The sequence below is a fragment of the Ursus arctos genome, unplaced genomic scaffold (genome assembly GCF_023065955.2).
Source record: "Ursus arctos isolate Adak ecotype North America unplaced genomic scaffold, UrsArc2.0 scaffold_14, whole genome shotgun sequence".
NCBI classification, from domain to species: domain Eukaryota; kingdom Metazoa; phylum Chordata; class Mammalia; order Carnivora; family Ursidae; genus Ursus; species Ursus arctos.
The window spans coordinates 8,225,705-8,249,171 of NW_026622808.1; the positions used below are offsets into that span (position 1 = coordinate 8,225,705).

Genomic DNA, 23,467 nt, shown 5'->3' on the forward strand with positions numbered 1-23,467 from the left:
GAAAAGCAGAAGTCTCAAGTGAGCCTAAATTCACTGGTTGTCCCTGAGTCTGTTGTACGGATTGTTTTCATGGAATGATCAACTTAGCCTCATTATTGTCATCAGACAAACCCTCTTGGGGAATCACCACTGGGTAGTCTAGGCCGAGCGGGACTTCTCTGAAGACCAGAATAAGGTTAGTAAGCCTACCTACTGAGATGTGCCATGTTTGCTCATGTCAACGTTGTTCACTCCTTAAACACTGTGAGGTGTTACATGTATGTAAAAACCACTGGGCGTGTCATGGAGATACAAGCGTGGCTGAGAACTTGCCCCCGAACCCAAAAGGCCATACTCTGGCCCTATAGAAACAATTTAGTGGTGTTCTCCAGGAAAGAGAGGTTGGGGGAGGTTGGAAAACAGCCAAGGGTAATGGTTAAGGGACATGTCCATCACTTGGTCGTTGACCAACAGTATCATTCACTCTTGTTAAGTCAACTGGGCTGGGTCAGAGAGTCAGAACATCTGGGTGGGGCATGAAATCCTAGGGATTTTTTTTTTTTAATTTGTCACACAAAGCAGGAGAGAGACATTTTTTGCACAGTGAAAACACGGAAGAAAAGAAGGTCGCAATCTGAATACCGGAGAATTTGGAGGTCAGGGGAGATGATAAGAATGTCAGACAGGATACAGCCACTTCTCCCTTTCTCTCGGTTCGGTTATTTTATTTTCTCTTTTTGACTAGGAAATATTTTAATACACGTGAGCTGAGGTAACAGAGGTGCACGCAGCCACTGGTCGACGTAACAGAAGTAAATGTTTTGTCATGGTCGCCACAGATCTCTCTTTTTTAAAAAAGAAAAGAAATACGTTGTAAGAGATATAGTGAACGCCTCGCATCCCCTCCCCATCTTCGTCCTTCTCTCTCCCAGGTCGTACCCACCATCCGGGAGTCACGTCTATGCACGGTCGCGCACATTTACCGTGCACACCTGTACCCGCAACCTACCGATGAAAGGGTCTTGTCTGGCTTCACATCATCTTAGATTCAGGTCGTCTCCTCAAATGAGGTCGGACCATTTTGGAACCAATTTTTTTATCGTTTAAAACACACATAAAGCAAATTTACCATCTTAACTGTTTTTAAGTGCACAGTTCGATGGCGTGGAGCAAATTCTACGGTACAACCATCACCCCCATCCGTCCCCGGAACTCTTGTCATCTTGCAAAACTGAAACTCTGTCCCCATTCAACACTAACTCCCCATGGTCCCCTCCCCCCAGCCCCTGGCACCACCATTCTGCTTTCTCTATGACTTTGACCACTCTGGTACCTCCAAAAAGTGGAATCCCACAGTATTTGTCCTTTTGTGACTGGCTTATTTCATCCTTCAGGACAATGTCCTCAAGGTTTATCCATGTGGTAGCAAGTGTCAGAATGTCCTTCCTTTTTAAGGCCAAATATTCCAATTTTTTAATATGCCGGGCTAGTCCAACCACCCACCATCCTGCCCCACCCTGGCTTCTCCTCTTCAGCAGCCCTGCTACCGATGCGATGTGGTCTCCAGGCATTGGGAGCACCCACGCTTCCAAAGGGAGATCAGGAGTGGAAGCACTTTTGAGCAGCAAAGCAAGAGCTGGTCTTGGCCGGAAAGAAGGATTGAGCTAATAGGACCTGCGTTTCAGCCCAGAGAACATGCATGGGGTGTGAGGAGGTGACAGACCCAACAATGTCCTGGTTATGGAAGTATGTGCACACATGTTACCTGACTTAGCCCTGGCACGCTTCACCTCCGAACGCTGCCCAGGGTCCTCAGGAATGGGTGCTGACATGCATTGAGATAAGGCAACGAGATGAACCAACACAGATGAGGAAAAAACTGCCAGGGAGAAGGGAGAAACTGAGGCCATCAGGTGCAGCAATGGGCCAGACCCCTTCTGGGTGTTGAATGCACATCACCTCTTATATTCTATCTCTGCATGAGGATGAAGGTGATAGTATTAGTGTCTCCATTTCCAGAAGACGGCCGTGGGATGCAGGTTTACAAGTCAAGAGCAGAACTGGGATTTGGACTCAGCGCAGGTGGACTCCAAGCCCCTTTCTGGGGGCAGAGTGAGAGACAAACCCTCTTGTCTCCTCCTCCCTCCCCAGGTGGGACTGTGGAAGGACAGGGCATCTTAAGGGAGGAGTAAAGGGGTTGAAAATGCAGGGAGGAAGCCAGTGAGGGAGCACTTTCTTCCGATCCAGAGATGGATTAGGGCAATTTGAAGCTATACTCATGGCTTGAAACATGGCCTCTGCTTGGAACCAAGGGGACTGAAGAGGCTTCCAGAGGAGAAGCCCGACTGGGGTCTGCTCTGCCCTAGACTCTGATTTTCATACCCCAGGTTTTCCAGGATGGCCCCCAATCCCCCCACACTGCTCAGTCTTAGTTCCCAATTCTTGGACTAGAAAATACCATTACTCAGGGTCAGGCAAATCCTTAGGCTTCTGTCCTAACTATAAGGTAGACTGGGGATTTGGAGCAAGCATCTCTCTGCAGACTGAAGAGGGTGCTTTTGGTTGGAATACCCCTCGTCCGTGGCAGTCAAGCTGGAAGAAAAGGAAATCCCCACCACCCTTAGCAGATGTGAGTTTTCCCTGGCACAACTTCAGTTCCCCTGAGAGCTGTGTCTGAGCCCAAACGTAGTTCCACACCTAAGATCCCACTGCCCTTTCCTGCCTCTTCCCCAGCTCCAGGGTCATGGGGCAAAGTGGAAGCAGCCTAACATTATTCCCCCGCACTCGGAGGAGCGTGTAGCCGGTGGCCCCGGGCGTCTCTCAGACCTAGTGAGGCTGTCACCCAAATGTCAAGGTGTGCAGAAGACCGTGCTGTCAGAGCAGAAGGTGTGGGGAGTTTGGATGGATCACGAGCCACCTCGCAGGGCTGGCCTGTTACAGAGCCACTGATGGGACGTCTGAAGGAGAACCGAGCTTTGGATAATCTTCACACGGACGTTCTTGTCAATGTCACCAACGGCTCCCCATTACTAAAGTCAAGGTCACTTGTCAGACCTTATCTCACTTGACCAATCAGCAGTATCAGATGCAAATGGTCACCTCCCCCCCTTCAAACACTGTCTTCACTGGACCCCTAGGACATAGCTCTCTGGAGTCTCCCCCAGCACCCTGGCCACATCTCTTCAGTCTCCTTTGCTGACCTTTCTTCAAGTCCCCAACCTCTGGATGTTGGAGTACCAAAGAGCGCAGCCTTCCAACTTCCCCCCTGTCCACGCTCACGTCTTAGGTCTCCTCATCCCATTGCATGTCTGGCAACACCACCAACCTGTGATAGCTCCTATATGTAAAACCTGAGCCTAGACCTCTCTTACCTGGACAAGCCTCCAGACTGGCTTTCCCAGCTTCCTACTCAACACCCCCACTTAGATTCAACAGGATTTCAAAATTAACACAGACAAAACAGAACTTGTAATTCACCTATGTTCCCAATTTCTGTGCCCTGGAGCCTTCCCCAACTCAAAAAAAGAAGAAGAAGAGGAAGAGGAAGGGGAAGGGGAGGGGAGGAGGAGGAAGAGGAGGAGGAGGAGGAGGAGGAGGAGGAGGAGGAGGAGGAGGAGGAGGAGGAGGAGGGGAAGAAGAAGAAGGAGGAGGAGGAGGAGGAGGAGGAGGAGGAGGAGGAGGAGGAGGAGAAGAAGAAGAAGAAGAAGAAGAAGAAGAAGAAGAAGAAGAAGAAGAAGAAGAAGAAGAAAAAGAAAGGAAGAATGAAGGGAGGGAGGGAGGGAGGAAGGGAGGAAGGAAGGGAGGAAAATTAATAGTAACTCTATCCTATTAGTCATTCAAGTCAAAATCTTGGAGTAGAGACGCCTGGGTGGCTTGGTCGGTCTTGGTCTCAGCTCGGGTCTTGATCTCAGGGTCACAAGTTCTGGCCCCGTGTTGGGCTCCACTGGGTGTGCAGCCTACTTAAAAAAAAATCTTGGAGTGATCTTGACTCTTCTCTTTCCTTTATTCCCCTCTATCCAACCTATGAGCAAATCCTGTCTGCTGTACCTTCAACTATGTCTGAATCCAGGCACTTCTCACCACCTTGACTGCTACCCAATGAAGACCAGCCAAGGCCAGCCTCACTGCCTACCTGGGTCACTGCTGCAAAAGGCTCCGGCTGGCCTCTCTACTTCCAAACTCGTCCCCACACCACATATTCCCAGTACAACAAGTATACGTGAAAGTCAAATCACATCTTTTCTTTCCTCTGAACACTCCAAGGATTACCATCTCTTTTAGAGCAAAAGCCAAAGTTCGAATCATGTCCTACAAGATATGTAGGCCCTCCAACAGACACATGAAAAGATGCTCACCATCGCTCAGCATCCGGGAAATGCAAATGGCAGGCACAATGAGCTATCATCTCCCACCTGTCAGAAAGGCTACCGTCAAAAAGACAAGAAACAACAAGTGTTGGCAAGGATGTGGAGAAAAACGAACCCTCGGGCCCTGTTGGTGGGAATATAACTTGGTGCAGCCACTGTGGAAAAGAGTATGGAAGTTCCTCATAAATTTATACATAGAATTACCATAAGATCCAGTAATTTCACTGCAGGGTATTTAACCCAAAGAAAACAAAAACACTAATTTGAAAGACACATGTGCCCCTATGTTTACTGCAGCGTTATTTACAATAGTCAAGATATGGAAGCAGCCCAAGGGTCCATCCGTAGATGAGTAGATAAAGATGGGGTCTATACACATACGATGGAATATTGTTCAGCCACAAAGAGGAATGAGATGGTGCCATTTGTGGCAACACGGATTAACCTTGGGGGTGTTATGTTAAGTGAGATAAATCAGAGAAAAACAAATACCACATGATTTCACTTATATGTGGAATCTAAAACCCAAAACAAAACCAAACTCTTTTTTTAATGTTTTTTTTTTTAGATTCTATTTATTTGAGAGAGAGAGCAAGCAGGAGCAGTGGGGAGGGGCAGAGGGAGAAGCAGACCCCCCCCACCCCGCTGAACAGGGAGCCCGACGTGGGGTTCCATCCCAGGACCCTGAGATCATGACCTGAGCCAAAGGCAGATGCTTAACCAACTGAGCCACCCAGCTGCCCTGCAAAACCAAACTCTTAAATACCGAGAACAAACTGGTGGTCGCCAGAGGGAGATACATAGGGGGATGGGCAAAATCGATAAAAGAGACTCAGAGGCGCAAACTTCCAGTTATAAAATAAAGAAGTCACGGAGATGAAAAGCACAGCATAGGTGGGGCGCCTGGGTGGCACAGCGGTTAAGCGCCTGCCTTCGGCTCAGGGCGTGATCCCGGCGTTCTGGGATCAAGCCCCACATCAGGCTCCTCCGCTGTGACCCTGCTTCTTCCTCTCCCACTCCCCCTGCTTGTGTTCCCTCTCTCGCTGGCTGTCTCTATCTCTGTCAAATAAATAAATAAAATCTTAAAAAAAAAAAAAAGAAAGAAAAGCACAGCATAGGGAATATAGTCAATAATATTGTAATAACTTCATATGGTGACAGATAGTGACTACACTTACCCAGGTGAGCACTGAGTAATGTCTAGAATTGTCACATCAATATGTTGTACACCTGAAACTAATGTAACATTACATGTTAATTACACTTCAATAAAAAAAAACATTTTAAAGATATGTAGGCTCTCAACTGCTCTCTAACCTCATCCATTACTCACCTACTCCGGTCACTCTGCTCCCAGGCAGTGGCCTCTCTGCTGCTCCTTGAGAATCCCAAGCATATTCTGCCTCAGGGCCTTTGCACCTTGCTGGTCCCTTTGCCTAGAACTCCTGTCCCCCATATGTCCTCATCACTTCCTCAGGCATCCACTCAAGCATCATCTTTTCACCAACACTCTCTGATCACCCTACCTGAAGTGAGAGTGACGTATTCTCCTTTTGCCTCCTCCCTTCCCCCGTGATAGACCCTGAGTGACGTGCCACTCAGATTCCTCTTCACTGACGGACTTGTTGTCCCAGCTGCCGGTAGTGCACTCAGCGGGTAGCCAGCTCTCGGCGCCTTCAGGAATCACCGCAGTTAGACCTGACCGGGGGCCCAAGCAGGGAGAGAAGGCACTAGTCCATTGCATTAAAACTCCATGACACCCACCTGTGCTGATGGACTGCCTTTGCCTTCTGTTAAAGGAAAATGGTAGGGCTGGTTTTCGGATGAGTCTGCCTGATACACTGGCGTCAGCTGGAGGGGGACAATCCCACTCAAGCATGGCGCTGACACATGGTAGAGAAGGAAGACCTTCCATTCTGCTTAACAATTTTTCTATGCTTTTGGTCCCCAACCAGAAAGGGAAGGCCAGATGGCTGGCAGCCATGCTGGTCTGAGCTACCTGAAACCCTCTTGATACAAAGGTTATAGGAACGGAGAGCGGGCCGTTTGCACTGACAATCCCGGGTCCTGATCCCTAATGACCAGTCCCGAAGTGCAAAGGAAACCTCCAATAGTCAGGCATGCCAGGGAGCTTTAAAAATCCTGGCAAGAACTCTGAAATCAGACCCGGCCAGCATGTGTCCCTGAATATCAGAATAGACACTATATTTACCCTGAAAAGCCCTTCAGTGCACTGAGAGCTATAAATAGTCATTAGGGCCCAAGCGAGTGGCCTTAACACATGGATTTCCTTCCAAAAATGCAGACCCATTTTAATTAAATTTGTAATTAACCTCTGGGAGGGCAGGCCCCGGATTCCGTTTGCTTTTGGACACACCGTGAGTAATTTCCAATTCATTGGACGTTTGGGGATTAGCATGCTCACGGGGTGCTTAGCCCAGAGGCAGGGCTCCGGAAGCTTGCACAGAGCCCGGCTCCCTGGAGAAGACACGCGGGTGCACAGTGAATGCACCCTGTAGCCCGGGGCCTCCCCCTGCGCCGGGTGTCCTCATCGGAGTCTCTTTGCAAAGCTGAGTCCTTTCCCCTCCGTTTCCCCCAGAAGATGGGAGTCACAGCCATGCTTATGCTGCCTCTGCTGCTCCTGGGAATTAGCGGCCTTCTCTTCATCTACCAAGAGGTGTCCCGGCTGTGGTCAAAGTCAGCCGTGCAGAACAAGGTGGTGGTGATTACCGATGCCATCTCAGGACTGGGCAAGGGTAAGCCGGCTTCGCTCCCACCCTGTGCCCACTCCCGACCAGAGGGACGAGGGGCGGCAGGACGGCGTGCGGCCACCCTGCTAGGCGGGAGGGGAATCGACGCTGTGTCCTCTCCCCGGGGTCTGTCACTAACCAGCAAGTGTCTTCTCTTTTGGGGGCTGCAGCTCCTACGCTCAAGAAATGGGGGAATTGGGAGAGCCACGCTTGCAAACTCACAGCCTTGGGGCCAAAACGGGTCTGCAGATGCGATTTGTTTTTGCCTTCATGGGGTTCTGGAAATTTTGAAATGCAAAGTCCTTCGCTGGGGTGGCAGACTTGGGCGCTGGGTTGGGTTTCCGGCTCCATCCCTTACTCGCTGGTGACCGTACTTGTCTGCTCTGTATTTCCCATCTAGGAAAGTGAGGATACTGCTAATGTCTACCTCGTGGTGGTGTTTGGGGAATGAATGAATGAATGAATGAATGAATAGATGGAAAGCGTGTAGAACCACTCAAGGGTTCATGACGGCAATAACGATAATGAACACATTCAGGCAGAACACAGGTGCTCCAGTGAACCATACACCCCACTCAGCCCCAGTGTATCACACTCAGGCTAATGAGGGTGACCGTTTACCTCCTGGCCTTGGAGGCACATATGTTTGTGACCCCCGAATTGGATGGTCTCGGGGGCTTTTCTGTTGGGGCCATCTGTGACATGAGTAGACAGTGTCCTTAGGTTTGTACGATTCTGACTGTATCCCTCCTAACAATGGTTGTGTGGCCACCTATGCAGTAACTTGGACGTACTTTTTTGCTGTTGTTTTGTTATTTTTAATCAAACGTAGAACCCACGCGGCCCAACGTTCATTAGGTCGCTCAACTACTATCCACTGAGTCCATCAGGTGCTGCGTATTGAGATGAGCACTGCCCCTTCCAGAGAGCCCCTCCGGGCTGCCGTCATGAGAACGTTCGTAACCCCCTGTCTGGGAATTCTCTAGGAACTTCATTCCCTTGGGTATCCCAAGGGGAGCCAATCTACGTGCTTTGAAGACAGGTTCAATTTCAATGGGTGGGTAACTCAGGCTCACCACGTGACATAAAAAATAAAGCACGAGGCAGGTAAAGTGGGTTCTCCGTGTGGCGCGCCACGGGTCCCAGAAGCAATTCCCAAGCAGGATACCCTGCGTCCTTCGACTCAGTGCTCAAAAGCGAGGAAGGAGAGAAACTCCAACTTGCTCGTGGGCAAGCCAGGACACACACATTTGTCAACCAGACCAGATCCAGGACAATAGGGACGAGGGGTGGCCCTGGGGAAATGAAACAGAGACACTCACCCAGAGACACCCAGAGTCAGTCCTTGGGGAGCCCTCTTCTTCACACAGCATCTGCCCATACAACAGCAGGCCAGCTGCCGACACGAGACCCCTTCCTCGTGAAGCCTTCCCTGCCAGCCTGGCCCCTGGGGCCCCATGGCTCCGCCTCCAAACACACTATTGGTAGCACACGCCTCCCACTGTGCAGGATGCGTGTGTTTCTCAGCGGGTCGGCTAGACACACGCTCCCCTTGGTGGTATCTCTGTTTTGTGCATCCTGGTGTCCCACCACCCATCTAGAAACCTGGCATAGAGAAAGCACTCAAAAAAAAAAAAAGTTTATTGAATAAATGCCTTTAAAAGCAACCAGCTTATGAGGGAAAGGTGCTCACGTGGCTAAGTCTGTGGTTGTATATTACTTTTGTTAATTTCTGGCCAGATTCCAATACGATCAGAGGACATACTCTCTACGATTTCAATTCTTTTGAATTTGAAAAGATTTTTTTCGGCCCAGGATTTTACGGCCTAGGATACAACTGGTCTCGGTGAACGATCCCCGGTTCCCCGGGAAAGGGTGTGCATCCTACCGTCTCTGGGTCGAGTGTCCCACAAAGCGTCGCTCAGATCCTGCTGGTGAGAAGGCTGTTCAGTCCCGCACGCTCCCGATTTTCTGTGCTACTGGGCAGTGCTGTTCTATCTACTGCTGGGAGACGTGTATTTGTTTCTACTGAAACAAATACCTCTTTAATTTATTTTTTGAAGTCTCATTCGGTTCTGGGGACATACCGTACCCGGGAAATACACCCCAGGGGCAGCATGCCATCTGCAAAGGAATGCGGTCTAGTCTGTGTCGTGACTAGGGTGCCTTACAGAACCACCCCAGAAAGAAATGCAAAGCAGAAAAAAAGTAAGCCCAAATATTTAGAAGTAACTTGAGATGTTGGGCGTGTGTGGCCTTAAACACCTCGCCAGAACACGCAGCTGACCACAGCAATTACAGGTGGATGCAGCTCTGTTCCTGAGGTCCGAGGCAAGAAAAAAAGTGAGGGGCACAGCGCCGATGCCACAGGCCCCCCTGCACACACACACCCCCATCCCCTGGAACCTGCGTGAACCTGGCAGGTAGCGCTGGATAGTTGCAAGGGAGCCAGGGCCAAGCGGTTTCCCAGGGAAATCAGCCGAAGATCAGGACATCAGACCCTTGCCCCAAGCCCACACAGCTCAGCCACGTCGGGAATCGGGTCACTTTGTACCCACTGTGTCTGCAGCAAGAGGGACTCTCGAAAATACGTAACCACTGCGCTTGAACTTGAAGTGTTTCTGAAACTGAACTGCTTGCCTCTCAATCAGCGGCCTCTTATGATGGCCCCCGGCTGTCCTTTCGCCTTGTCATCTCCCCGAAATCAGGAGGTGGCCCCAGGGAGGCAAGGAAAAGGGCTCAGCTTATGCTTGCTGCACGGAAAAGAAAAAGTGTGGGGCCAACCTTCCTTCCCGACACAGGATAAACTGAGCTGTGGTCACGAGCTGGGCTGGTCAAGAAGCAAACTCAGGGGCCTGTGAGTCGACCAGGGCGTGCCTTAGCAGAAATGACGTATTTGGGACGGCGCCGTCAGGCTTGCTGTCCCCCAGCGGCGGTCAGAGCACCGGGCTCCAGCCTCCCGCGCCCCACACCCTGCCGGGCTGCTACTCAGGGTTACAGCAGAAAGAACGGAAGGCCGGGCTTTCTGCCTCCGGATGAAGCTTCCTTGGGTGAATTCTGTTGTAAAATCCAATATAATAAAAAAGGATTTTCAGGTACAAAGAACAGAAAACACACCTAGAACCCCGATCACTCGGGAAGACTTCATCTGGTCTCCTTTTGCTCCTTTATGATGCTTATAGGTGTAACCTGCAGAGTTAGGGTCTGATAGGCACGGTATTCTGGGCTCGCAGGACTTGGGGGGCTGTGGGGAGTAGCCGGACAGCCCACCCCACTCTCAGATTCATGCAGCAGAGAAACCCCTTCCTCTGTGATTTTTTAAAAACAATCTGATAGTCTCATGACTTTTCAGATCACTACTTGATTATACAAAACCTTTTGGGCATGATAGGTCCCCGAACATACCATCCAGCCATCGATTCAGAAATGGGGATGCCCAGTCCAATACATGAGAAAGGGTGGGGATTTTCATTGAAGTGAACGCCCCCTTCCACCCACTCACCCAGGGCAAGTGGCCGGCCAGCTCGCTGCTCTTTCTGACCCCTCTGGGGCTGGAGGGGCAGGAAGAGGACCGAAGGCGAGCAGGAGGAATCCTTCTCTGGCTGACACTGTCATGGGGCTTCAAGCTCCGTGGCCCGGCACCTGTTTAAAGCCGAGTCTGGCTCTTTCTCTGTGGCCACTTTTGTGGGTCCTTCGGAGGCCCTCCCTGGGAATATCCGCCCGTCCTTTCTGCAAGGCTTGCGTCCTCCAGCTGCCCAACCCTCGCCCGGCCCCTGGCGTCAGGGCAGGTGCTTTTCCGGGGCCCTCTGTTTTATTAAGACCCGACCAGGGTTGATACCAGGAAAAGAGAGTTTGTTACTTGCCGCAAGCAAGGAGATCACTGGGGGCGGCTCCCAAAGCATTGGCTCCCGGAGCAAAAAGCACAGCGAGCGCGCATTGACCAGCCCAGGGAATGCACACACCTGGTGGTGTCAGCGCGCGCTGAGGAGGGGTCTTGGCGCCTGCGTGTTGTAAAATCAGGGTGGAACACGCAACCCACGTTATGTTAATTACGCACAAGCCCCGCCCAGGGGCGGAGATTTTAACGTTATCAGGAGCAAGGTCCCACCCTATTCATCTAGTTGCCCTTGAAATCCGGACTCCTCTGGTTTTGGCCAGCTCCGTGGTCCCCTCTGCCTCTTCCTGGGACCTTGAGTTCCCACTGGTCAGCACCTACAAAGACAGCTAAGCCTTCGTGGTTGGTTCTAGTTCTTGCTAAGGGAACCTTGGGCAGAACTCAAAACAGCTCCCAAGCATCGCAGGGCTTAGGTCTGGTCCACCGTGCTTGTGGGACGGGGTCTTTGGGGTGCAGACCGATGCCAGGGGGCAGCCCGGCCGTCCCCTCCTCTGCTCTGAGCATACCTGATGGCCCCCCTCCTCTCATTAGATTTTGCAGGTGGGACTCAGACCCCACCCCCTGGCTCCCCATTGCAGGGAACTCACAGCATGCTGTTCAGATAGTCCTAAACTTAGCTCCCTGTTACCTGGGACAGAGATAAAGGGCAAAAACTCACATCGCAGTCCTCTCCCCAAATCCTCTTTCAAAGTCCGCTCTCTCCTCTTCCTTGTCCAATTTGTGTCCTATTTTGAGAGTAAGGGGTATTGAACTCCATAAAAGAGCCTTTCAGTGATTTCCTTTGAAAATGTGCATCTTGGTGGAGGCCTGGGGGGCTCAGTTGGTTCAGCGTCTGCCTTCAGTTCAGGTCATGATCTCAGGGTCGTGGGATCCTGGGATTGAGTCCGCATCTAGCTCCTTACTGGGGGAAGGGGGGTGGTCTGTTTCTCCCTCTCCTCTGCCCCTCCCCCTGCTTGTGCTCTCTCTGACAAATAAATAAAATCTTAAAAAAGAAGAAAGAAAGAAAATGTGCATCTTGGGTTGGCAACAAACATCAGAATTTTATATCTGTTTCATCTTGGTGCTCTGGTCAAACTTTCCATTTAAAATCCCGTTACACATGCCTGTGTGCAATTTAACACCCAATTACACGCACACAGAATCAAGTGCATGGCAGGGAAACATCAGTTTCTGCAGCATTAGTTTTAAAGCCTTCAAAATATTCGATAAATACCATCATTTACCAACCATCTGAGATATTGGACATTTACAACCATTTCCAGCTCTTTACCGTTACAATAGTACCGAGATAAACAACATCGTAACTATGTCCCTGCAGACGTTCTTAATTATCGCCTTAGAATAAAGGCCCATAAATGAAATAACCCGGTCCAAGTCTATATTTAATTTTAAGGATTCCGTCCAATTTTTCTTCCGAAAGATTGTGGCAATTTCCACGGCTGCCAACAGGGAAAGTGTGACTCTCTCCAATTTTGTTTCTTTCTTTTTTTTTTTTTTTAAGATTTTATTTATTTATTTGACAGAGAGAGAAAGACAGCCAGCGAGAGAGGGAACACAAGCAGGGGGAGTGGGAGAGGAAGAAGCAGGCTCCCAGTGGAGGAGCCTGATGTGGGGCTCGATCCCAGAACGCCGGGATCACGCCCTGAGCCGAAAGCAGACGCTTAACGACTGCGCCACCCAGGCGCCCCTCCAATTTTGTTTCTGATTATCTGATAGATTAAAATTAGTGTCCTGCTTTAAACTGTATGTCTTCATTCTCGGCACTGAACTGCCGCTTTTTGCGCCTTAATTAGCCCTTTGCGCTTCTCTTAAGAATTGCTTACCCGTCTCGCTAGCCAATTTCTTCATTAGGGTCTTCATCTGGTCTTCTTACTGATTTAGAACAATTCTTTGCAGAGCAAATAAATTTGCCCTTTTCTGACATATGTGTTTAAAACGGGTTTCCTTGGGGCCCCTGGGTGGCTCAGTCAGTTAAGCGTGGGACTGTTGGTTTCGACTCAGATCATGATCTTCCGGTCATGAGCTCCAGCTCTGCACCTGGCTCTGTGCTCAGCAGGGAGTCTGCTTGAGATTCTCTCTCCCTCCACCCCTCCCCCTGCTCGTTCTCTCTCTTGCTCTCTAAAATAAATAAATAAAATCTTTTAAAAAAAAGAGAGGCGGTCACAGGTACTGGGCACCCGGTAGGTGTTGGTGGTGCCCTTCCCAGGTCCCTGTATGAGGCCAGTTTATCTGTTTCCCCAGGTGCTGAGTGTCGGCTGCACGGCTCACAGACTGGCCGTCTGCCAATTTTCATTGCCTCCCCGGGGAGTTACACACCCTCTGCCCCCAGCCCCCGAGGGAGACAGCACACCGTTCCTAGACCCAAGCCTATAAAAGGCTGGTCCTCTTGCCTCCAAGTGGGACCCCTCTGCTGTTGGGTTTACACTCCAGAGCCTTCCTTGGACCCAACCGGGGCTAGACTTTACCTGAGACCTCACTCCCTGATGGATTTTCTCTGGCCATCCATGCCCTCCAATCGCGATCGCCTGAGTCCCTGTCTCTGATTCTGCTTCTGGGAACCCCACCCAAGACACCACTTCATGTGGCTCCCAAGGGAATTAAATCAGCTAATCTACGTAACTGTCTTTCTAGAGTCCCTGGAAAAAATAAACACTCAAGATACATTAGCTTTTAGCCTTCTTAAATATCAGTATTATTGCTACGCAAGAATACTGTGTGTCTATGTTTTTAAGTCATCTCCATGCCCAGCGTGGGGCTGGAACTCACAACCCTGAGATCAAAAGTTGCAGGCTCTGCAGACCGAGCCAGCCAGGCGCCCCCAAGAATACTTTGTGTCCACCAGCCCTGGCCCAACTGAGAAAGACCTATGTTGGGGGAGTCAGGAATTCGTTCAGAATAAAATTAACTAGAACACAAGCCAGGTTTATTTTTTAAACAAAAAGAATCCTGGCTGGCGTATCTATCCACAGAGAAAATGTGCAGGAAACTGGTGGCATTAAGTCTGAAAAAAAACCCACGATGGCTCTTTCTAGTATCTTTAGATTAAGATATATTGAGGGCTTTGATCCTGGAGGGCTGGGTGGGCAGGGCCATCCTTCTGTCCAGCTTAAGGAAGAATATCCTAATAATATCCTAATCCGAACCTTCCCAGGAAGGAAGGGCTGGCTGTCTCCACTCTGAGCTCCCCTGCGCGGGAGGTAACCATGCGGAGGCTGGAAATGACAAAAAAAAGTTCCAGCCCTGGGAGGAGGTTGAATGAAGTGACTCATGGCATTGGGACTTTGGAATTCTTCGAAATCTTGAATTCCTATGACAGAGGCTCATCGTCTGTGGCTCCATCCACACAGTACGCCCTGCCCTCTTTCCTTCTTCCTCCATAGAGTGTGCTCGGGTGTTCCACGCTGGTGGGGCAAGGCTGGTGCTATGTGGCAAGAACTGGGAGAGGCTGGAGATCCTGTATGACGCCCTCATCAGCGTGGCTGACCCCAGCAAGGTAAGGCCTTCTGGCAGCTTGGGGAGCCCCTGGGCACCCTTAGTCTTCACTGATCGCTCCGTTAGCAGCTCATGGACCAGGTGGGTGACATTTGGTGCTTGCTTTGGGGCAATGGGAGGCAGCGCTCTCACTCATCTTGACCCAGGCGTGTCTGCCAGGCTTAAGAATTCCCCATGCCAAGAATTTGCCCTCTGGCAACACGCCGTCCCCACCCCCTATTGTATTTAAGTCAGAGTCAAAGAGGATCCAGAAGCTTTAGCGAGGCACAGGTATGGGCATGCTTAAAAATGCTTACGGCTGATTTTTAAAAATAACATATCAGGAGCTCCTGGCCGACTCAGTCGGTGGAGCGGAGCGTGCGACTCTTGATCTGGGGGTCGTGAGTTCGAGCCCCACGCTGGGTGTAGAGGTAACCTAAAAATAAAACCTTTAAAATAAAATAATACCTCAGATGAGATTTCCTCCCAAGAAGTCGGGGAAGTGAAGTCACTTTCCACAAAGCCGCTGGGAGGTGAGTACTTTCCAGAAGGCTGCAGGTTTCAAAGTGTTTCTGGAGCAACGTTTAGAGAATTGCCTTCAGAGCTGTCTTCACGGTTTGGTTTGGTTTGGTTCGATTTGGCCTTGATGTTGAATTGCGTTTTGGAAACAGCCAAAAATAATTCACACCAGAGTCTGGTATTTGAGGAGATAGAACAAGAGGGACAACACAGCATTCAAGTTCTGTTTGGGGGGTGTTATCAGGTATTGAGTTAAAACGAGGTTCTGAGGTCAATTGCGTGGGAAATACCGAATAAAGCCAAACTTATCTGGTGGGTTCCCTTACTGCAGGACTTTTCAGAGCCTTTGATATGCTAATGTGCATTGTGTATCCCCAAGAAGGACATATAATAGTACGTGTTTCCCCAACAAATGTGACCAGGAAACCCTCTTATCAGGACGAATATTTGTCAAATGCTGGGATTACGTTTATCACATGGTCTCATCAATTTTCCAACCTGTTCCCCGCTATAGACCATGAGAGTCTCAATGGCAATTGAGTGTCTAGGGCTGAACACAATGCCTGGCACGTACATGGTACTCCAAAAATGTTGCACGGAGTGTACGATTTGGGTCAAAACCAAAATGCGGCTACAGAGCTCAGTGATGGGTTCTCCTTTGGCTCCTAAGCCGGTTTGCAAAGTCATTTGCCAAAAGGAGCTCATCAATACTGTCATGGCATCTGCATTGGAATCCACGGTCCGCTTCCTCTGTAAAGGGTGATGGCCGTTTGAATTGATCAATTCTGGCCCCTTTGGCCAACAGCTCAGACTTACCACCGCATTTTTGCACGCTGGGATTGCTGGTGTGCAGCTATGGTACCAATGGATGGATTCTCCATCAGCTTCCTTCTTCCCAGAGCCATTTCTGCTTTTTCCTCTTCGTTTTTATTTTGTAGTCATTCCACAAGCCCTGACTTTTGGAAGGGGAGGCTCTCTGCTCGAAGGCCCCCAGGGTCTGCGAGAGGGAGGTCTTCGCACACGTGCCTTGACTGTCTTGTTCCCTCAGCAGACGTTCACCCCAAAGCTGGTCCTCTTGGACCTCGCGGACATCAGCTGTGTCCCGGACGTGGCTAAAGAGGTTCTAGACTGTTACGGTTGTGTGGACATCCTCATCAACAATGCCAGCATGAAGATCAAGGGGCCTGCCCATAAGATCTCTCTGGAGTTCGACAAGAAGATCATGGATGCCAATTACTTCGGGCCCATCACACTGACCAAAGGTCTCGTGAGTTTGCCCTTCCCGTAGATTTCTGGGCCACCGGTGGCTAGAGACGGCTCTGTTACATAGTCAGACAGTCCTCCAATTCTGGATGGAGTCTCCAGCCCCCTCAGAAAAATTCCAACTTATTTGGCAAAAGCTTTCAGCATTCTGGCTAGAAGTGTTGATAAAAGGAAAGGGATTGTGAAAGTATCCCACTAGTCTATTCCAACCTCCCTCTCTGGGAAACCGTGCTCCCCACCCAAGCCCTGCTCTTTATCCCCTCTTCTCACTTATGTCCATGGCTTACACCCCCCCCATCCCATCCCACATCTCTGGACCGTTGTCTTCATGTTTCATATATATTTTTATATATCGCCCTTACCCTGGATCTGTTCCTACCCATGTCAGTTGGTCAAGGGTAGAGATTCTGTCCTCAGAAATAAAGAAGAAAGGGGTTTATCCCCAGCCTACAAGAGACCCAGCGTAGTGTCCGTCCCTTTGCAGAAACAGGGAGGGCAGAATCCCTTTCAAGGGTAAAATGGCAGCTCTTCTGCGGAGATATCTCACGGCCAAGGTTAAATGCAGCTCGGGAGCCTGGGGGTTGGGGCTGGAAATGACATGGAATAGAACCAAGAGTTGAAGTACTCCCCACCCCAAAGTCTATCAAAGCAGAACCCCAACAGGGAGGATATATGCATGGAGAACTTCTGAGTTTAGAACATGGGGTTCAGGGGCGCCTGGGTGGCGCAGTCGTTAAGCGTCTGCCTTCGGCTCGGGGCGTGATCCCGGAGTCCTGGGATCGAGCCCCACATCAGGCTCCTCTGCTAGAAGCCTGCTTCTTCCTCTCCCACTCCCTCTGCTTGTGTTCCCGCTCTCGCTGGCTGTCTCTGTCAAATAAATAAATAAATAAACTCTTAAAAAAAAAAAAAGACAGTTTAAAAAAAAAAAGAAAGAAAAGAACATGGGGTTCAAGAAGTATGATCTTAGAGTTGCTTTCTCTATGGCCACAATCTCCATGATAATGGGGTTCGGGGCACCAGGACAGAGGAAGGGAAAGTTATCTGAAGCAGAAAGATGGCTTTCCGGAGCTTCTGAAAGGATGCCCCAGAGACAATGGTTTCCTCCAGTCCGGTCCCCGTGGACACACTGCGCAGGCCAGGCAGTGGGTGACAGGTGTCAGGCGGCTTCTGAGGGTTCCAGGCTCACTGGAATCAAAGTGAGGGATGCAGGGAGTGGAGGGGAAGCCCGGGCCAGCTCCTCTTCCTGGTCGGTCCTCTAACTTGCTAAGAGACCTGGGTCCAGTCACTAGCTCTGGGCCTCAGTTTACCCATCTGTAACACACCGGGGCTCGATGTCAATGCCATTCTGAAAGTCGTCTTTTGATTTTTTTGCCGTGTCCCCATTCCACCAGCACTGTGATTCATCTCATTGTCTAAATTTCCACGTTTTCAAGTGAGTTCATTTTCAGGGGGTATCTTTATCAAATCACCATAAATTAGAAGCCCTTTTCCCTCTCAATAAATAGGAGGACTCGGAAAACAGAACGAAGCAGCGGGATTCTCCCCAGGCGCGGGGCGGAGGCCTCTTCCTCTCTTTGTTAAGATTTACACCTGCAAGAGAGGTGTTCAAGACAGAGTAGCGTTGTGGGGGATTGAAATGGGATGACCTATGACCTTTCTCACCACTGAGCTCTGCCCATGGGCGGGTCACGGAAAACCACCGAGAAATGACCAGCTGAGCCCTGCCCACTCTTAGGAAACAGGGGGTCAGTGATGCCATGCACAGGCCCACCTGCTGTAATCCCATCAGCAGGGAGGTAGAGGGGCCCTGTGCAAGGAGGGGGGCCTGGAGGAGGGGTCTGCCTGCAGCTGCCTGCCTCGGTCTCCCTCCTGTAATGTGACCCATTGTCCCGTGCCTTCCAGCCCTGCTTCCCGACATGATCTCCCGGAGGACAGGCCAGATCGTGTTAGTGAACAACATCCAAGGGAAGCTTGGAATCCCATTCCGCACAGCTTGTAAGTTGCTACGACAGAGACATTTCGTCCTAGATTGTCTGTCTTATAAGACAAGGGATGTCGTGTCTAGCACTAGGCACGTGGTTATAAGGGAGGGGGCGTCCGGAGGTGAAACGGTCCTATTGGTTTTTCTTTCATCCCTTCAGTTCCCATTTCTGAGCACCTGGCATGCAGGTGACCGTGGGTCCCTCTCCCCCAGAAGCTCATGTCCCCACAGGAGGTCAGGGCCGGCTCTGGCTGAACACAGCACCATCCGTGCCTCCTGGCATGGGCGCACAGCCCCCGTGCAAATGCCCTTCCTCTGGAAAGATGCCCTTAAAGGGCAGGAAAGGTTACAACCCAGAAAGAGGAGATGGGCGCACATCACACAATGGCAGAGGGATGGAAACTTTGGAGGAAGGAGGAGGGGAGAATGAAAGACACAAGATCACAGGAGAGGTGGAGAGAAATCCCAGAGGCAGGAGTCCTTTAAAAAGTCTGGAGAGGAGAGAAACTTCTCCAGCTGGGGGAACGTCCCTCCTCCCAATAGCTGGTTTGTGGGAGAGCAGGGTGCATACCTTATATATTTCTTTTCTTTTTTTTAGAGAGAGCGCGAGTGTGAGTGGGGTTGGGGGGAGGGGCAGAGGCAGAGAGAGAATCCCAAGCAGATTCCCTACTGAGCATGGAGCCCAACTCGGGGCTCGATCCCACGACCCCAAGTCCAGGACCTGAGCCAAAACCAAGAGTCAGATGCTCAACCGCCTGAGCCACCCAGGCGCCCCTGCTCGCAACTTCTTTTTAATTACCTATTTAGTATTGTCATACATGGTTTATAAGAAATATGTATTTGGTCTTTGTCCCATTTCTGGCACAGAGCTCTTAAAACCCTTCAGTTTCCTAAGTGATAAGAGCGATCAAAGAGTCTATTGTTATGTCAGTGAGGCCATTTTAGATGTCACCTAAGGTTGGGGGCTGCTTGCCCTGGGAGCCAACCATGTGATTAGGGAGTGGGACGTTCCAGTTCCACCCCAACCTCTGAGGCGCTGAGAGGGGCTGGAGACTGAGTTCTGTCCCCCAAGGCCCAGGATTTAATCAATCGTGCCCATAACGAGGCCTCCATAAAATCCCAAAAGGACAGACTTCGGAGAGCTTCCAGGTTGAACACGTGGGGATTCGGGGAGAGGGAGGTGCCTGGAGAAGAAAGACATGGGAGCTCTGAGCCTCTTCCCCAGGCCTCATCTCCCCCCACCCCTGCATGTCTTCCACCTGGCTGTTCCTGAGTTCTGTCCTTTTATAAGAAACTGAGGGTCCACTAAGTAAAACCTTCCTCCGAGTTCTGCGAGCTGCTCTAGCAGACTGATAGATCTCAGGGAGGGGGTGGTTGCAACCTCTGGTCTCCAGAGGCTCAGTCAGAAGGACAGAGGACGTGGGGGACTTGTGATCGGCCGGAACTGAGCGGGGACAGGGGCAGTCCTGCGACCGAGCCCTTCACCTTGGGGCTCTGAGTTTATCGCCGGGCAGACTGCACCACAATGACGTGGTAGGACACCCAGCTGGTGTCGGAGAGCCCGTGCCGTGGGCGAAAGCCCAGGCATTGGAATGAGGTGCGGAATTGTTCGGTATTTCGTTATTTAAATACAAGGACATTTCAGTAAAAACCAGGCTTTGCAGCTTCCTGAGCAATAGAAGATCTGACACCACGAGGCTCACCTTCGCTTCTCTCCCTCACTGCCCCTGTTGCCCTCTGCATGCATTTTTACTTGGGGCCCCGCTGAAAACCGAGTGACCACTCATCCAAGGGGTTCCCCTGGCCACGCACGGTGGGATGGTCCCGTCTTGCTGGATCCTCCCAGCAGCTCCGAGAGGCTGTCTTGTCACTGTCCTTGTCTTCTGGGCCCTTGGCATCTGCATTCTTAATCCTGCACGGTGAGGGGCCAGTCGTTTGCAAGGGCTATCTGGGGAGCATGCAACCCGCTCCTCACTAGGGCTGCCTCGGAGGGGGCTGGGTCTCCCGGCAGGTGTCAGCGTGGTGGCAGAGACCACGGTACCCCCACCCCCAGCCTCATTCAGCCTCCAACTGACACCCCCGAAATGGGAAGCTGACATTCACCCTTTCCCAGATGTTCCTCTAACCCCCCAAGGCTTTAAGGAATGTCCACTCTACTCTTGTTGAAATTCCTGGAAAGGCTCTTGTTTACCCAACCCACGGCCTCATCCATTTGGAGTGAATTCGGTGAGTAGCTTAGAAGGACAGGACCTTGGAGGAAAAGGGCCGGAAAGTGGGAGGGGAGACCTGCTCCGGGCTCTCCGGGGCCACCAGCTGGTACCGGCCTTACAGGGAAGGAATGGGAACTCATGCCTGGGCCGGGTGTCGTGGACACATTTTCTCCTTTCATCTTCACCCCCACTTGCCAAGGGGCATATTCTTCCCATTTTAGAGAGGAGAACACTGAGCCTCAGACAGGGAAAGCGAGTTGCCCGAGGTCCTGCTGTGGACAGGTGGCTAAGTGGGATCCGATCCCACCCAGCTCTGTCTCAGTCCACCGTCCCCCACCCGAGGGCTCTCTGTCTTCATCTGTGGGGTGAGGGGCAGGGCTGGGTGACGTGGGAGCCCTCTTCCAGCTGAGATGTGGGAACGTGTGTGTACGCCTCTGTGGCCAGCGCTCCTGCAGGGGAGCTGGGCCGGCCCCCCCCTCGCCCTGCCCCCACCCCTGGCTGGTTTCTCTTCCAGACGCTGCCTCCAAGCACGCTGCCCTAGGCTTCTTCGACTGCCTCCGAGCCGAAGTGGAGGAATACAATGTTGTCGTCAGCACCGTGAGCCCCACTTTCATCCGGTCCTACCGCATTGATCCAGGCCAAGGAAACTGGGAGGCCTCCCTCTGGAAATGTGAGCTTTTCGAGGGGGGCTGGAGGTACAGGGCCTGGGAGGGGCCAGCCTGGTGTCATCGGGCCTGAGGGCGTGTTCCTGAAGCCCGAGACTGGGGGGGTTGGTGGGGCCCTGCACCTGGCTACCAGCAAGGAGGGGGCCCCCAAACTTCAGTCCCGAGGCACCAGGGAGAGAGAATCCTAACCCGCAACCAGCCGACCAAGGTCTGGCTCGGCTCCGTCACTCACAGGCTCTGTGACCTTGGCCGGGTGACTGCCTGTCTCTGGGCCTCAGTTTCCCGTGTGGAATAGCCAGATTTGGTCTTCAAGACCTTCCGACCCGCCCCCTTTCCCTGGGAGGCCGCACAGAGTCGAGGCTGAGGGTCTGGCACGGGACTGCCTACACTCGGACCTTGCCTCTGTCCTACACTCAGTGCTCAACACGGGACAATTCTCTTGATCTCCGTGCCTCAGTTTCCCCTTAAAAAGTGACGAATGATGGTGGTACCGGCCTTGCCTGTGCATTGGGAAGACTGAAGGTTCCAGGAGGCACTTGACAAGCTCGGCTTCCCGACAGCTATAAACAGCAGCTCCTTAATTTATCGGGCACCTTCTTCCTTCGGCTCTTTCTCCTCCCTGCAAAGGCCCACAACCACCCTGCGAAGTGAATAGGGCAGGAAACTGCATGCCCACTTTACGGATGAAGAAGCTGAGGCTCTGGGGGTGGAGAGTGTCCCCCACGGCCTCACGGCCACTGGAGGGCCGAGCTGGCCGGTAGCCCACAACTCCAGGCCCGGCCCCCCTCCCTCTCTAGCGCCCAGAGGCTCTAACCCCCGCCCCTCCTGGGGGCCGTTCAGTCTTTTTCAGGAAGCTGACCTACGGCGTGCACCCTGTGGATGTGGCCGAGGAGGTGATGCGCACTGTGAGACGGAAGAAGCAAGAGGTCTTCATGGCCAACCCCATCCCCAAGGCCGCCGTCTACATCCGCACCTTCTTCCCGGAGTTCTTTTTTGCAGTGGTGGCCTGTGGCGTGAAGGAGAAACTCAATGTCCCAGAGGAGGGCTAACTGCTGGGGGCCAAATGGGTCAGCTCGATGGGAATAAAGGCTTTCCCGGCAAGGGGCTGCTCGTCTGTGCTCTCGACATGGGGGCCCAACACGAGCCATGTCCCTAACCTACACCTGTCTATGGTATTCCCCACCCCAGGGAGGGCGGCCTGGACGCCAGCCCAGTCTCTGCAGGGCCTCTGGGTGTCTCTCTCTCCCACCCGACGTTCCCAGGACACACTTCCAGAAGCTTTCTGACTCCACAGGGTTACACTGAACAGAAGAAAATCAGGAACCATAATGGGTCCGACCCCCATATAGGCACGCACGCACACACACACACATGCACTCACGCACGCATGCACGCACACACACGCACACACGTGTACACATGCACGCACACACCGTGCCCATCAGCCCACTGAGGAACTTAGAAAACCACCCCCAATTCATACAAGACTGACCTGCCCGTGTCAGCCTCCAACATCAGAAGCAGGACTTGGCAATCCTCCAGGGCAGCACTGCCAAACAGAACTTTCTGGAACGGTGGACATAGTCCGTCATCTGCATTGTCCAAGGTGGTGGCCACGAGCCACAGGTGGCTGGTGACCGCTGGAAATGGGGCCTGTGTGCCAGCAAGGCTGACTCCTTCATTTTATCTCATTTGAATGAATGTGAATTGAAAAGAGCCACACGTGGCTCGCGGCCCCCACGTTGGCGGCACATGTTGGAATCCGCCTCTTCCCTGGAATTACTGGGTCTGAGGAGGGCCCGGGGAACAGCTGTTTGTAAAATGTTTCTCAGGTGGTGCTAAGGTGCCCTGGGGGGTTCCCACCTCCCTGCAGCCTTTTGGTGCATTCTCAAAGCAAAACTCATTGAAAACCACCATTCAGGTTCCTGGCGGGGCATCTTTCTGAGGGTAGCTTTTCTTACACAAAACCGTTCATGATCCTTGGGATTTGGGGAAAGTATAGCGTATGTTTTTTTGCACGAATACGGTAACTCCTGATTCAAACTTTTCTAATATTCATGGATGAAAGAGGGCTCAAATGTCCCCCCCCCGACCCAAGCCGTTTATACAATCGACGTATATACTGTGCACATATGCACGGGTATAAACTTGAATCTAGGATGCGAAATGCGCGGGGTCATGGGATCACTGTGGAACCCAGCCCGCCCCAGCGTAAGGCTGATGGTCAGGACGCGGAGCCGGGATTTAGGAGGGTTGGCTGAGCGGCAGGCAGGGCAGGCTGAGTCAGGCCTCTGTATTTGGCGGTGGGGGGCAGGGTGTGGGGGTATTACTGTGGGTGGGGGGTCAGGCGCTAAAGCGGTGCTCAGA

At 51.7% G+C, this 23,467-nt stretch overlaps 1 protein-coding gene across 4 annotated transcripts; it reads left to right on the forward strand.

Moving 5' to 3' along the window:
* The first annotated feature begins 6,578 nt into the window (after nt 1-6,578).
* Nucleotides 6,579-22,201, forward strand: DHRS7C (dehydrogenase/reductase 7C). 4 transcript variants are annotated; one of them, XM_026520990.3, is made up of 7 exons: nt 6,579-6,724; nt 6,946-7,102; nt 14,372-14,484; nt 16,033-16,243; nt 18,147-18,239; nt 20,950-21,105; nt 21,941-22,201. In XM_026520990.3, exons 2-7 carry the CDS (start codon nt 6,949-6,951, stop codon nt 22,147-22,149), a joined length of 936 nt encoding a protein of 311 aa, XP_026376775.3. In that variant the 5' UTR covers nt 6,579-6,724; nt 6,946-6,948; the 3' UTR covers nt 22,150-22,201. The 4 variants fall into 4 exon arrangements, with proteins under 4 accessions (XP_026376775.3, XP_044247733.2, XP_026376777.2 ...); XM_044391798.2 differs by having other exon boundaries at nt 6,949-7,102; XM_026520992.3 differs by having other exon boundaries at nt 6,586-6,724; nt 16,030-16,243.
* The last annotated feature ends 1,266 nt before the right edge of the window (nt 22,202-23,467 follow it).